This window comes from Grampus griseus, assembly GCF_964374135.1.
Source record: "Grampus griseus genome assembly, chromosome: 15".
NCBI classification, from domain to species: Eukaryota; Metazoa; Chordata; class Mammalia; order Artiodactyla; family Delphinidae; genus Grampus; species Grampus griseus.
Window position 1 is genome coordinate 21,379,698 of NC_139009.1, and position 12,717 is coordinate 21,392,414.

At 38.5% G+C, this 12,717-nt stretch overlaps 1 protein-coding gene across 2 annotated transcripts in view; it reads left to right on the top strand.

Moving 5' to 3' along the window:
- Positions 1-12,717, top strand: part of BABAM2 (BRISC and BRCA1 A complex member 2) — a 434,760-nt gene that overhangs the window by 120,593 nt on the left and 301,450 nt on the right. For both annotated transcript variants that reach the window (XM_082671824.1, XM_082671825.1), the window contains one exon: positions 10,288-10,482. In XM_082671824.1, the coding sequence (XP_082527950.1) occupies positions 10,288-10,482 (195 nt within the window). The remainder of the gene's footprint in view (positions 1-10,287; positions 10,483-12,717) is intronic.

Genomic DNA, 12,717 nt, shown 5'->3' on the forward strand with positions numbered 1-12,717 from the left:
TTAAGAGGTCGGAGTGCCTTCTACTCACATTACTTCAGTAGCAGCCACTGAACACAGGCTGCAAATTGCCACATTTTACCAGAATACATTCAGTTTACTGGTCAGACATAGTTCTTAAGTAAGTGTGAGAATTTAACTTAACTGTACTTTTAGTAATGCTTTTACTAGCCCGTATTAATCCCAGAAGTGGCCTTATATTGGTTGTCTTCTTAGCTATTCATTTGGATGTCACAGATTTGCATCTCTTTCTAATTAGCTTCTTGCTTCCAAGAAGCCACTGAGTTTTCAAGACTGTAATTAACAACAACTTCAAAGAACATGGCAACATTCTCACATCTCAGACTCAATCAGCTCTGCTTACAAGAATGAAGAGAATTATTAGAATATTTGAAAATAAAGCCACTGAGGATTATAAAACTACCCTAATTAAATTTTTGCTGTACCAATATTTATTTCTGTGAGTACTCTACAAATTGTATTAGAGCAGAATACAACTATGATGTTCTTTCCCCTTCCACATGCCCCATTTTGTTTTTAATAGTTGACTCTTCTCAAATATAAAATGCCAAAACATTAACTACAAGTTCATTATAACTATAAGGGATATGATTGGGGGTGCTGTGTTGTCTTTTTTGTTAGCTACATGACTATAAATATATGAAGGGAAGTTATATGGAAAAGGAAATAGACTTGCTCTGTATAGTCCCAAAGTTAGTTTCTCTTAATCCAACTTTCCTCTCACCCACTCCCAAATTTATGTTATGTTAACTCTACTTGAAGAAGTTAAGAAGTTGGTATATTTTAAGAAAGTATGAAAAAATGTTTAAAGTAATTTCACTTAAGTTATTTCATATGCTATATTAGAGGAGTTATAAATACTCAACACTGTTCTAATGTATAGTATAGACATTCATTTCTGATAATACTTGGTTCTCTTAAAAACAGACCAAATAGAAAATTTATTATTTTTGTTATCTTTTGTATTCTCTGGATGAAGTGACATCTTAAAAATTCATGCTGTTCAGTTACAGTTCTGTTAGAAATGTAAGATGTCAATTGGTCATTTCCTGAGACTTTCCACTCCAGGAGTGTAATACAAAAGAGTTTTGGTTGAGAGAAGAATACATTCCTACAACTGTGACTGTTACATTATAGCATATTGCATTAGCTTTCTGGAAATGTTCTGTGAGGCTTGGAACTTAAGAAACACCAGGTTCAGGGTTACTTGAACAGTATTTATTTAGAAAGATTTATTCTCCAGAAGGCTGTGGAACTAACTTTTAGTTGATCAGAAGAGATGATTGAAGTCTCATAAAATATGTAGATGGCAAGTGAAATTTCTTGAACTTCGAGATTGAGAAGCAGGTTGAAACGAAATGTCTGAAGTATGCTATTTTATTTAAAATTTATCTTTTTTCCATTATGGTATATGCATGTTTTTGCATGTGCACATATACATACATATCTGTAGACACATACTCAGAAAATTTGGAAAATATAGAAAATTAGGAAGAAGGAAAAAGAAAAACTCTTCTAAAAAGCTCCCAACTATAGACATCAGTTGTTAACATTTTTTATAGTAATTTTTCTGTGGATAGATGGGTTTTGCTGTGGAGGGTTGGAGGGGTAGCGGTAGTCAAAAGTTGTGATCATAATGTATATATAGTTTTATATCTGTCTTCATTTAATATTTTAATGAAAGTATTTCCTATGCTGATACATAGTATTTGTGAACATATTGGCTGTATATTATTCCTTTGAATGACTATAACAGTTTTTCAACTGTTTCTTATTATCAGGCTTTTTAGGTTATTTGCAATTTTATGATATTATAAATGACTGAAAGTATATTTTTTTGTCTATGAAGATTTTTTCCCCTTATTTTTGTTGTTTTCTTAGATAGATTCCCAGAAATAGGATTTCTAAGGGTATTGAGATTTTGAGAATGAACATTTTTAAAACTCTTGATAAATAGGATTTCTAGGGGTAATTGAGGTTTTGAGAATGGACATATTTAAGATTCCTTTTTCTTTTTTTTAATTGGAGTATAGTTGCTTTGCAGTGTTACATTATTTTCTGCTGTACAATGAAGTGAATCAGCTATATGTATACATCTATCCCCTCCCTCTTGGGCCTCCCCTGACCCCATCCCACCCATTTAGGTCATCACAGAGCACTGAGCTGAGCTCTCTGTGCTATACAGCAGGTTCCCACTAGTTATCAGTTTTACACATGGTAGTGTGTGTGTGTGTGTGTGTGTGCGCGTGTGTGTGTATAGGAAAAAAATCTTCCTAAAAAAATCATATATATAAAATGCTTGTACCAGTCTGTGCTCTCATGTGTAAAGCTTCTGTTAAACTGCATCCTCACCAGCATTAGTTATTTGTTTACAGAAAGAACTTGGCTAATTTAAGATGTAAATTTTGTTTCTAATAATTATTGCTTGATTTTCTTCTCTTGTGGGGAATGCTGGGTGAGGGGCAGGCCAAATTAGTAAGTCCCAGGGGAACAAGAAACAACCTGTGGGACTGAGGCCCTGTCTTGGAGTAAAAGTCAGGCTAATGAGTTCAAACTAAGACCTGATCCAAGGGAGCCAGTTGAACCATGGGAAGCAGAACATGGAACTTCAAAGAGGAGAGGAGGAAGCTCCGAGCGAGCACAGCCAGAGCTCATATGTAGGAATACCCAAGAAAGGCCAAACATTGGTACTTTACGGAGTCCCAGTGTGGCTCCCTCTGGGGGATAAGAGTAGTCGTCTTGGAGAGTGGTGGAAGGAGATCTGATAGTATAGGTTGGGAGGGAGATTTACCTTTATTCTTTATACTCTTTTATGCTATTGGAAAAAAATGCTGTTACTTTTACCGTGTATATATTTCTATTTCAATGAAATATTAGTTTATGAAAAAGAAGAAATCAGGAAAATCACATTTCTTTTCTTATTAATAAGGTTACATACTTTTCATATATTGTTTTTAAACTTTTTATTGAGATGTAATTGACATATAATATTGTATTAGTTTTAGGTATACAACATTTTGATTTGATATGTATATGAATTATGAAATGAATACCACAATAAATTTAACTTTCATCACCACACAGAGTTACAGCTTTCTTTTTCTTGTGATGAGAACTTTTAAGATTTACTATCTTAGCAACTTTCAATTTTACATGGTAAATTAACTGACTGTAAAAAAAATGTTCTTTCTAAATCCTTCTGCTGTCTTAACTCTTGGAGTGGTATAGGTAGAAGGCCTACTTAGTGCTATATAGTACAATATTCTGTGTTGTACACAATGCTAGAGAGTTGTGTGAAATTTTATAGTAAGAAGTTTCAGACAATTTTAAAGAAGTATTTCTAATTTATGCCTGTACTTTATCCTTTTATTGATTGAAATTTTTTATTAGAAGCTTTATTTTTTAAAAGAAAAATTTTTTCCCGTAGAAGTTTTTTTTCCCCTTCATTATTAGGCAGTGATGGTCCCAGGGCTCATTTGCTAATTTGCTTATTTCCCTTGTTCATCTCCCTAGCGCTGTGAACCTAGTACATTGTTTCCCAGCTTTTTTCATATATTGGTGTCAGTGTGAATGAATTTGCTTCAGTATGGCTGAGAAGCCTTGTTTTGAATAAGTGAGATGTGATTTGCGGGTGAAGTGAGTTAGGCTTCTGAAAAAGTTATCCTTTGCTATGTTGCTCACATAAGGAGCTGAGGATTGGTTGTGCTTTTTCAAATCTGCGGGGCCATTGATTTGGGAGTATAATGTGCGTGATGGAGTGTATTGATAAGAGAGATGTGGGAAGGTTGAGGGTCACATGAACAGGAACATCCCTCAAGTCAGGCAGCCTGGACAGGGAGCCAAAGTGAGGAATCAAGAATTATCGCTAGGGCTTCCCTGGTGGCGCAGTGGTTGAGAGTCCGCCTGCCGATGCAGGGGACACGGGTTCGTGCCCTGGTCCGGGAAGATCCCACATGCCGCGGAGTGGATAGGCCGGTGAGCCACTGCCACTGAGCCTGCGCGTCCGGAGACTGTGCTCCACAACGGGAGAGGCCACAGCAGTGAGAGGCCCGTGTACTGAAACAAACAAACAAACAAACAAACAAACAAAGGAATTATCGTTAGATGGGAGACAGGTTGTGACTACAAAGAGGCAGATGCCAATTCTTTGGTTAGAAACGGATATTTTAGTGACCTGAACGGGGGAAGGTTGTCAGGTTTACATTCTACACTCTCGGTTCTACACTTGAGTATCCTCAGAGTTATTAAACCTCTCTAGTTAACCAGTCTTGGAAAAAGCACTGCTGTGATAACCTTCCCTGAACTGCTTCATAGGTGTCTGGTGAGAATGAATAAAGTTTCATAATAGTAGTTAATTCTTTTGCTTTTCTCTCTTTTATCGTATTATATCACTTTCTCCTAATGCATTTGCATTACTCTTTTCTATGTTAGTATATTATGTGTCCTGTACCTATTCTTCTTGACCATCCACATTTCAGATTTCCTCTTTCATGTATTACCAAAAATAAGCAGAATAAGAACTTTGTGCACAGAGAGAGAAACTTATTTTTCTTCTTTTCATAAAGAGGCCTCTTAATTTATGCTCTCTCACCCTTTCCTTGAGGAAGCTTTGGGTATTTTTCTCTATCTCCTACTCAAGAGAGTGGAAAACCCCAATATCCTGCATTGTTAGACTTGTTTTTAAAATATGCTTTAGTCTTAGGAAGTGATCCCAAAAATCTTGTATATCTTCAGGGTTCTCGCCTTTTAGGCCAAGTAGTTCAAAGCACAAATTACTTAATATGTAAAAGTGGTCAAGTAGCAGTAGTAGAGGAATTTTTATCACTGTAAGCATGTCTCTGCTTCCCTTGATGGGAATGTTTTTCAGCTAAATCATTTCCCAGTGAAGTCTGCATTGAATGGCCAAAGAGGTCAAATGCATTTGCATGTATTGGGAGGTTGTATTTAATGGAAAGGGACTGCTTGGCATGTCTTTACTATGCATTTAACAATTAGATTGAATCACTTGAAATGAATTCAAATTGGTAAGAGGTGTTTGCCAGCTTATATGCTTTCATAATTTAAAAAAAATTTGTGGATGTAAGCTTGTAACTTGTCAAATAGCTAAAGAGAAATGATAGAATTAAGAGTTTAAATTGAGGCAGCTAAAGCTTTTTCTTTTTGTACTGGAACAAGGACTTGAAAGGAATACTTGACCAGGAAATGGAAGATTGTGTATTTTTCCTATTTATCAGTGTTTAATGATGATCTCTGAAGGAAATGCATAGCCAGCTATATAATGATCACTTTAAGTTCTATACTGTGTTGTTATATCCTTCTGTGGTCTTGAGTAGCCCCAAAGGACCTCAGGCTCTTGACGTCCAGAGGTTTGCCTGTGAGGACTTTGTACTCTTTCTGTCCAATCACTTCATAGCAAGGGCCCTCTGTCCTTCAATGTAGGATGCTGAAGCTCTTACTTTTTCCTCTGTTCATCAGTCTTCATTTGGATATCCCTTAAGACCTACCTTTCCTATAAGTTTAGTGGTGTCTCCATTGTCATTTAGTCCCTAAATCAACCCACGCAGTGGAGCAAAGTAATTACCATCCTTTTAAAGGATGCATTTCTTTACCTTTTGTTTGTTTTCTTTTGATAGAAGACTTTTCTGGTGAGATTGATCATGATATTAATGAATGTGTCAACATTTGGAAGATCTGTATAACTCAGTGAATCAGTATTTTCTAAATGATCAATGCATGATACAGAGTCATACACGAGTAAAAGCTTCATTTAAAGTATAGGATAGACAAATGGAATTTAGGGTAAGAGTATGAAGTGTTTATTAATATAGTTTTATCCTACTGTATAACACAGGGAACTACATTCAATATCCTGTAATAAACCATAATGGAAAAGAAAAAAAAGTAGTTTTAGATTCCACATTGCAACTAACCTTTAAGAAACTGCCACTTGTTGAGTTTTGGTGTAGTATCAAAGAAGAAGATCCAGAATTATTTGAAAAGGCTATTAAAATACTCCTCTTTTTTCAAAGTACATATTTGAATGAGGTTGGATTTTCTTCATATACTTCAGCCAAAACAACATATTGCAACACTGAATGTAAGAGCACATATGAGAATCCAGCTCTTTAATTAAACCAGACATTAAAGAGATTTGCAAGAATATGAAACAATGCCATGCGTTTCATGAGTTTTTGGGAAAATACAGTTTTTTCATTAAAAAATGTTTTTATGTTAACATGTAGTAGGATTGTTATTTTAAAATGAATTAATAAATATTAAAAAGTTTCTCAGTTTTCATTTTTAATATAGTAAATGTAACCCATATAATTCATATATATAGAAGCTCCTTGGGGTCCTCAATACTTGTTAAGAGTGTAAAAGGTTCCTGAGACTAAAATGTGTAAGAACCTCTGCTGTGGTGCTTAGGCAGGGACTTGGAGTCAAATTGCTTAAGTCTGAAACCTAGTTTTATTGTTTAATACCTCTGTGACCTTGGATGAGATACCAAACTACTTTTGGCCTCAGTTTTCTCACCTATAAAATGGTATAATAATATAACATAGGTTGTCATAAGGATTAACTTGAATATATGAAAAGTTCTTAGAACTTCTATAGTACTCAGCAAGCTATATAATTACTACCTGTTGAACATTCGTAATGTATTGCTGTTTTCCTTTATAGGTGCTAAATTTCTAGATTGCTGGAGATTGGGTGTTTTGGGGTATTGGCCTGGTCTGTTATCAGTAAAGTCCCTGATATCCTTAACTTCTCTACCCCTTTTTCTTCTAAGTCAGTGGTTCTCAACCTTTGCTACATGTTGAATCGCCTGGGGAGCTTTAAAAAACAAACAAACAAACCCCATTACCCAAGATGTACTCCAGATTAACTCAGTTAAACCAGAGTCTGGAGGTGGGCGTAGGGCCCAAGCATTAGTATTTCTAGGTGATTCCAGTTTGAAGATTGATGACCACCACTCTAAAGCCTGAGCGTTCAGACCCTCTACCCTGAGATTCTGTCTTTCCCTGCATGTTCTCAAGCGAATTGTAGCTGATTTCTCTCTCACCTCTTGTATCACTGAACTTGGAGGGGTGGTAGGTGTTCATGCTCCTCAGTGCTGCTGCCAAGGAAACGTCATTCCCTTTTCCCTGACCCCACCCCCAGCCTTGAAACTCAGGCCCTCAGGCAATGGGACCCACCACCCCCTCCTTGTTGTTATCTAGAGACATTCTTTCAAGATTTTAGCACATGGCTCACTGTCATTTTCTCAGCACTATTGCTCTTGCCGTGATTCCAGGTGATTTAATATTCATACACATGCTCCTTCCAACACGCAGGCCTCTCAGTCCCTGACTTCCTTTCCTCTGGTGGTCTCGTCCTTCCTTCACCTCCTCAGCCAGGCACATGCTCGGCCAAGGCCTCATCAGTACCGCTGTAGATCACCTCCATCATCTCAGCTGCAAACATCCCATTCTCTGACCACGCCTCGTGTCTTTCCTCTTTTTAGAATCTCAACTCCAACAATTCTTCCAGCTCACCAGGACCATGGGTCCTACCACCTTTTCACTAACTCTCACTTCCCTTATGAACTTACTTTGCTTTTTCCTGGCTTAACGTCAGTGGTCCATAATTATGATCATTCTTTTGCAAACCCTCTAAGATCTCTTGCCCCTCTTTCTTTTGTACTTACCTGTCAAAATCCCAACCTTTGTTAAATCCAGATTCCTCCCACTCCACATTGCACCCAGGCAAGGGAATTTATGCTAATTGGTCTCACTTAAAACTCATACCTCTAGGGCTTCCCTGGTGGCGCAGTGGTTGGGAGTCCGCCTGCTGATGCAGGGGATGCGGGTTCGTGCCCCGGTTCGGGAAGGTCCCCCATGCCGCAGAGCGGCTGGGCCCGTGAGCCATGGCCGCTGAGCCTGCGTGTCCGGAGCCTGTGCTCCGCAACGGGAGAGGCCACAACAGTGAGAGGCCCGCGTACCGCAAAAAAAAAAAGTCATACCTCAAGCTCAGTGGGGCTTTTGGTGCTAATTGGAACGCCTCCTCCATTTCCCCAGTCCATTTATTCCTCCCCCATTTCCCCAGTTCATTTATTGTTTATTGCTCTAAATGACTATTTCACACCTTCTTCTTAAACTTCCCATATCCCCTCCTTCTTCCTCACTCTCAGCTGATGACCTTATTTTAAGGAGAAAACGTAAGCTCCCGGTAGAGAACCACCATGAGCTCTTATCAGCACTTAGGGCAGCCTGCCTGCATGTGTACTCCTAAGCTGGCCTCTTCTCCTGTACCTACGGATGGACTCCCTGTGCTCATTGCTAGGGCAACCCTCTTGGAGATCCCATCCCTACCTCCCTAATTGTCATCTTCTCTGGTGGAACCTTGCCCCACCTCCCTTTACATCAGCACGTTCCCCCCTCTATGGGGATATTCCATCAAGCTGTAAACATCTGAGCACAACTTTTTCTTGACCCCGCATCTGCCTCTGGTTACCAGTTTGAATTGTCTGTATTAGCTGTCTGCAGTTTCTTTCTACTCATCCTATCTTTAAACCTCCACAGTCAAGCTTCTGTTTCACCAAAGTAGCACTTGCTGAGCAAACTGTTGACCTGTGTCAATAGACCCAGCAGTCAATTGCCAAGCCTCATGTCACTCTCAACACCATTTGACCCAGCCGATCACTTCCCTTTTGAAGCCCTTCCTTCATCACTTTTCAGGGATGCATGCTTTATTTTTCTCGGTAGCATTTATTACCATCTGATATTGTTTATTATTTATTTTGGCCCACAAAAATGTAAGCTCCTTTAGCAAGGACTTGGCTTGTTCCTGTCACTGCCTAGAACAGTGGCTGATACAGAATAGGTACTTGATAAGTATTTGTTGAATGAATGAGAGCTTAACAGCTACTATATACTTACCAGATCTTTCCCAGCTCCTTTCCTGGTCATAAGCTATCAGAGCCATTCCCTTCTTCCTTGAACTTTGCATTTCCTAATTGTATTTTCCCTCATCTCTACTCCATTCCTATCTTTTTCAGACTGAACGACCACCATTGCGCTTATATTTCTGTGGGGTGCTAATGTTTACAGAGCATTTATTTATGTCTGGAATTACAGATGCACATGGTCTGTGGATCTGAGTTGAATGACATTAGCTTTTATGCTGAATTTAGGTGCAGAGGGAAAAAAATTAAAATTATGAAAGACTGTGAAACAAATGCAGTCTTCCAGGGCTAAAATTATGGTCTTCTAGGATGTTGAGGTTTCTTGTTTTGTTACTACTCTACTTTACACATTACTGTTTCTGCCTACCCACGGTGGAATTCTCCTTGATTTTCTGCAAGAATTTTTAGAAGGCGGGAAAAATCACCAAGCCCAAAAGACCCTTCTAACTTCAGCTCTGAGTTTATCATAAATTAAGAGTAGTCTGTTTCTCTATTAGACTGTTGGTGGGAATGAAAATTGGTTCAGCCACTATGGAAAACAGTATGGAGGTTCCTTAAAAACACTAAAAATAGAGTTGCCATATGATTCAGCAATCCCACACCTGGGCATATATCCAGAGAAAACTCTAATTTGAAAAGATAAATGCACCCCAGTGTTCATAGCAGCACTATTTACAATAGCTGAGACATGGAAGCAGCCTAAGTGTCTGTTGGCAGATGAATGGCTAAAGAAGATGTGGTACATATATACAATGGAATACTACTCAGCCATAAAGGAGAATGAAATAATGCCATTTGCAGCTACATGGATGGACTTAGAGATTATCATACTAAGTGAAGTAAATCAGAAAGAGAAAGACAAATACCATGTGATATCACATGTGGAATCTAAAATATGATACAAAGAAACTTTGAAAACATAGAAAACATAGAAAACAAACTTATGGTTAACAAAGGGAGAAGGGGGTGGGAGAGGGATAAATTAGAAGTTTGGGATTAGCAGATATATATTTTATATATATATATAAAATAGATAAGCGACAATCCTACTGTGTAGCACAGGGAACTATATTCAACATCCTGTAATAAACCATATGGAAAAGAATATGAAAAGATTATATATACATATATGTTTAGCTGAATTCCTTTGCTGTACAGCAGAAACTAACACAACATTGTAAATCAACTATACTTCAGTAAAAAAAAGAGTAGTCTGTTTCTCTTAGATTTTCATTATTCTTTTTCTCTATATTGATGTGCTAATATGATACTGGATTTGTGTGAAAATGCATTTGTTACTGGTCTTTTATTTTTGGCTTCTGCAGAACCTTGCCTCCTGGAATCCATCAAATCCTGAATGTCTCTTACTTGTGGTGAAGGAACTTGTGCAACAATATCACCAATTTCAATGCAGCCGCCTCCGTGAGAGTTCCCGCCTCATGTTTGAATACCAGACGTTACTGGAAGAGCCGCAGTATGGAGAGAACATGGAAATTTATGCCGGGAAAAAAAACAGCTGGGTAAGGTTTTTTGAGAATGGGAGAAAAAAGGTCACTTTATCTGTAATAGAATAAAATAATCAATTCAGACATTCATTAATAATAAATCCTGGCCATTTCCTTAGATAAACATGATTTAGGTTGCCCGTGTACTTTCTCAGTCTCACATCCGCAGCCCCTGACTTCTGAATATCTGCGGCTGTGGATGTGAGACTCCAAATTTTACAAACTTCCCGGGCGATATCCTTGAGAAACCAGATAAACATTAATGTCTTTTCAAAACTCTGAATTATGAGACAGTATATAGTATCCCAGTCAGATGAGAGGGGTCGGTAACTCCGGAGGTAGCCAGCTTATATGGATCCTTTTATAATTTCTTTACATTGTATGATCCTTTAAAAATGCAAGTCAGAGTGTATCACTCCTTTGCCCAGTGCTTTCATATCCCTCTCTTCTTCTCTCATAGTAAAAGCCGCAGTCTTTCTAGAGGTGTAAAAAAGCTCTACGTGATTCCTGTCACCACCATCCTCCATCCATCATTCCTTCTCTCTCTTCGTCTCCCACTTTCCTGTCTAAAAATCATCAGCTCCAGCCTCTCTAGCACCCTTGCTGTGCTGCAGACACACAAGATATGCTCCTGCCCTAGGGTCTTTGCATAGCTTTCCCGTTGTCTGGCATATTTCCCCTGGATATTCACAGGGCTAATATCCTTCCTCCTTAATGTTTTTACGCATGTGTTATGTTCTCAGCAATGCCTATATTAATACCCCCATTCTTTTTTTTTTTTTTTTTTTTTGCGGTATGTGGGCCTCTCACTGTTGTGGCCTCTCCTGTTGCAGAGCACAAGGCTCAACGGCCATGGCTCACGGGCCCAGCCGCTCCGCGGCATGTGGGATCTTCCCGGACCGGGGCACGAACCCGTGTCCCCTGCATTGGCAGGCAGACTCGCAACCACTGCGCCACCAGGGAAGCCCCCCCCATTCTTTTTAAACAACTTTTTTTGGGTATAATTTTGATACCATAAAGTAACTGTTTTAAGTGTAAAGTTTAATGGTTTTTAATAAATTTGCCAAGTTGAGCAACCACCATCAATCCAGTTTTCGAGTGGTTCCATCACCCCAATAATATCCCTCATGCCCATTTATAGTTAATCCTATTCCCACCCCTAGCCTCAGGCAACCACTAAACTAGTTTCTGTCTGTATAGATTTTCTTTTCTGAACATTCATGCACAGGCATACTTGGGAAGTATTGCGGGTTTGGTTCCAGACCACTGCAAATAAGCAAATATCACAATAAAGTGAGTTACACGAATTTTTTGGTTTCCTAATGCATATAAAAGTTATGTTTACACTACACATAGTGTAGTCTATTAAGTGTGCAATAGCATTATTTCTATAAAAAACAATGTACATACCTTAATTAAAAAGTACTTTATTGCTTAAAAAATGCCAAATATTGTCTAACAACACAGAAGGTTTACAAACCTCCAATTTATAAAAAATGGAATATCTGAGAAGGACAGTAAAACGAAGCACAATAGAATGAGGTATACCTGTGGTGGAATCATACAATATGTGGTCTTTTATGACTGGCTTCTTTTCCCTTACATAATGTGTGTGGGGTTCATCCATGTTGTAGCATGTGTCAGTACTTCATTTCTTTTTGTGGCTAAGTAATAGTCCATTTGATGGGCATACCACATATCCATTCACGAACTGATGGGCATTTGGGTTGTTTCTGCTTTTTGACTGTTATGAATAATGCTGTATAAACATTCATGTGCAGGTTTTTCTCACATCTCTTCTTAAAATTGTAACTTGTACACCCTCCCCCGACCCTGACCCTGCTCTACATTTTTTTTTGCATCTCTTTTTAACAAACTATATAATTAACATGTTGTATTAGTTATATGTTGCCGCATAAAATAATCATACCAGAATTTAGTGGCTTAAAGCAATAGCATTTATTATCATAAATTTTGTTTGCCAGAAATCTGTGTAGTCCCTCTGTTTGAGGGTCTCTCACAGGCTGCACTCAAGGTACTGGCCAGGGCTGTAGTCACTCAAGGCTCAACTGGAGAGGGATCCATTCTAAGTTCATTCATGTATTTCTTGGTACCGTTCAGTTCCCTGTGGGCTGTTGACCTGAGGGTCTCAGTATAGTGCTGCCTGTTGGCTGGAGGCTGCCCTCAGTTCCTTGCCTCTTCTTAGGGCCTCTCCACAGGGCAGCTCATAAAATGGCAGCTGGCTTCACC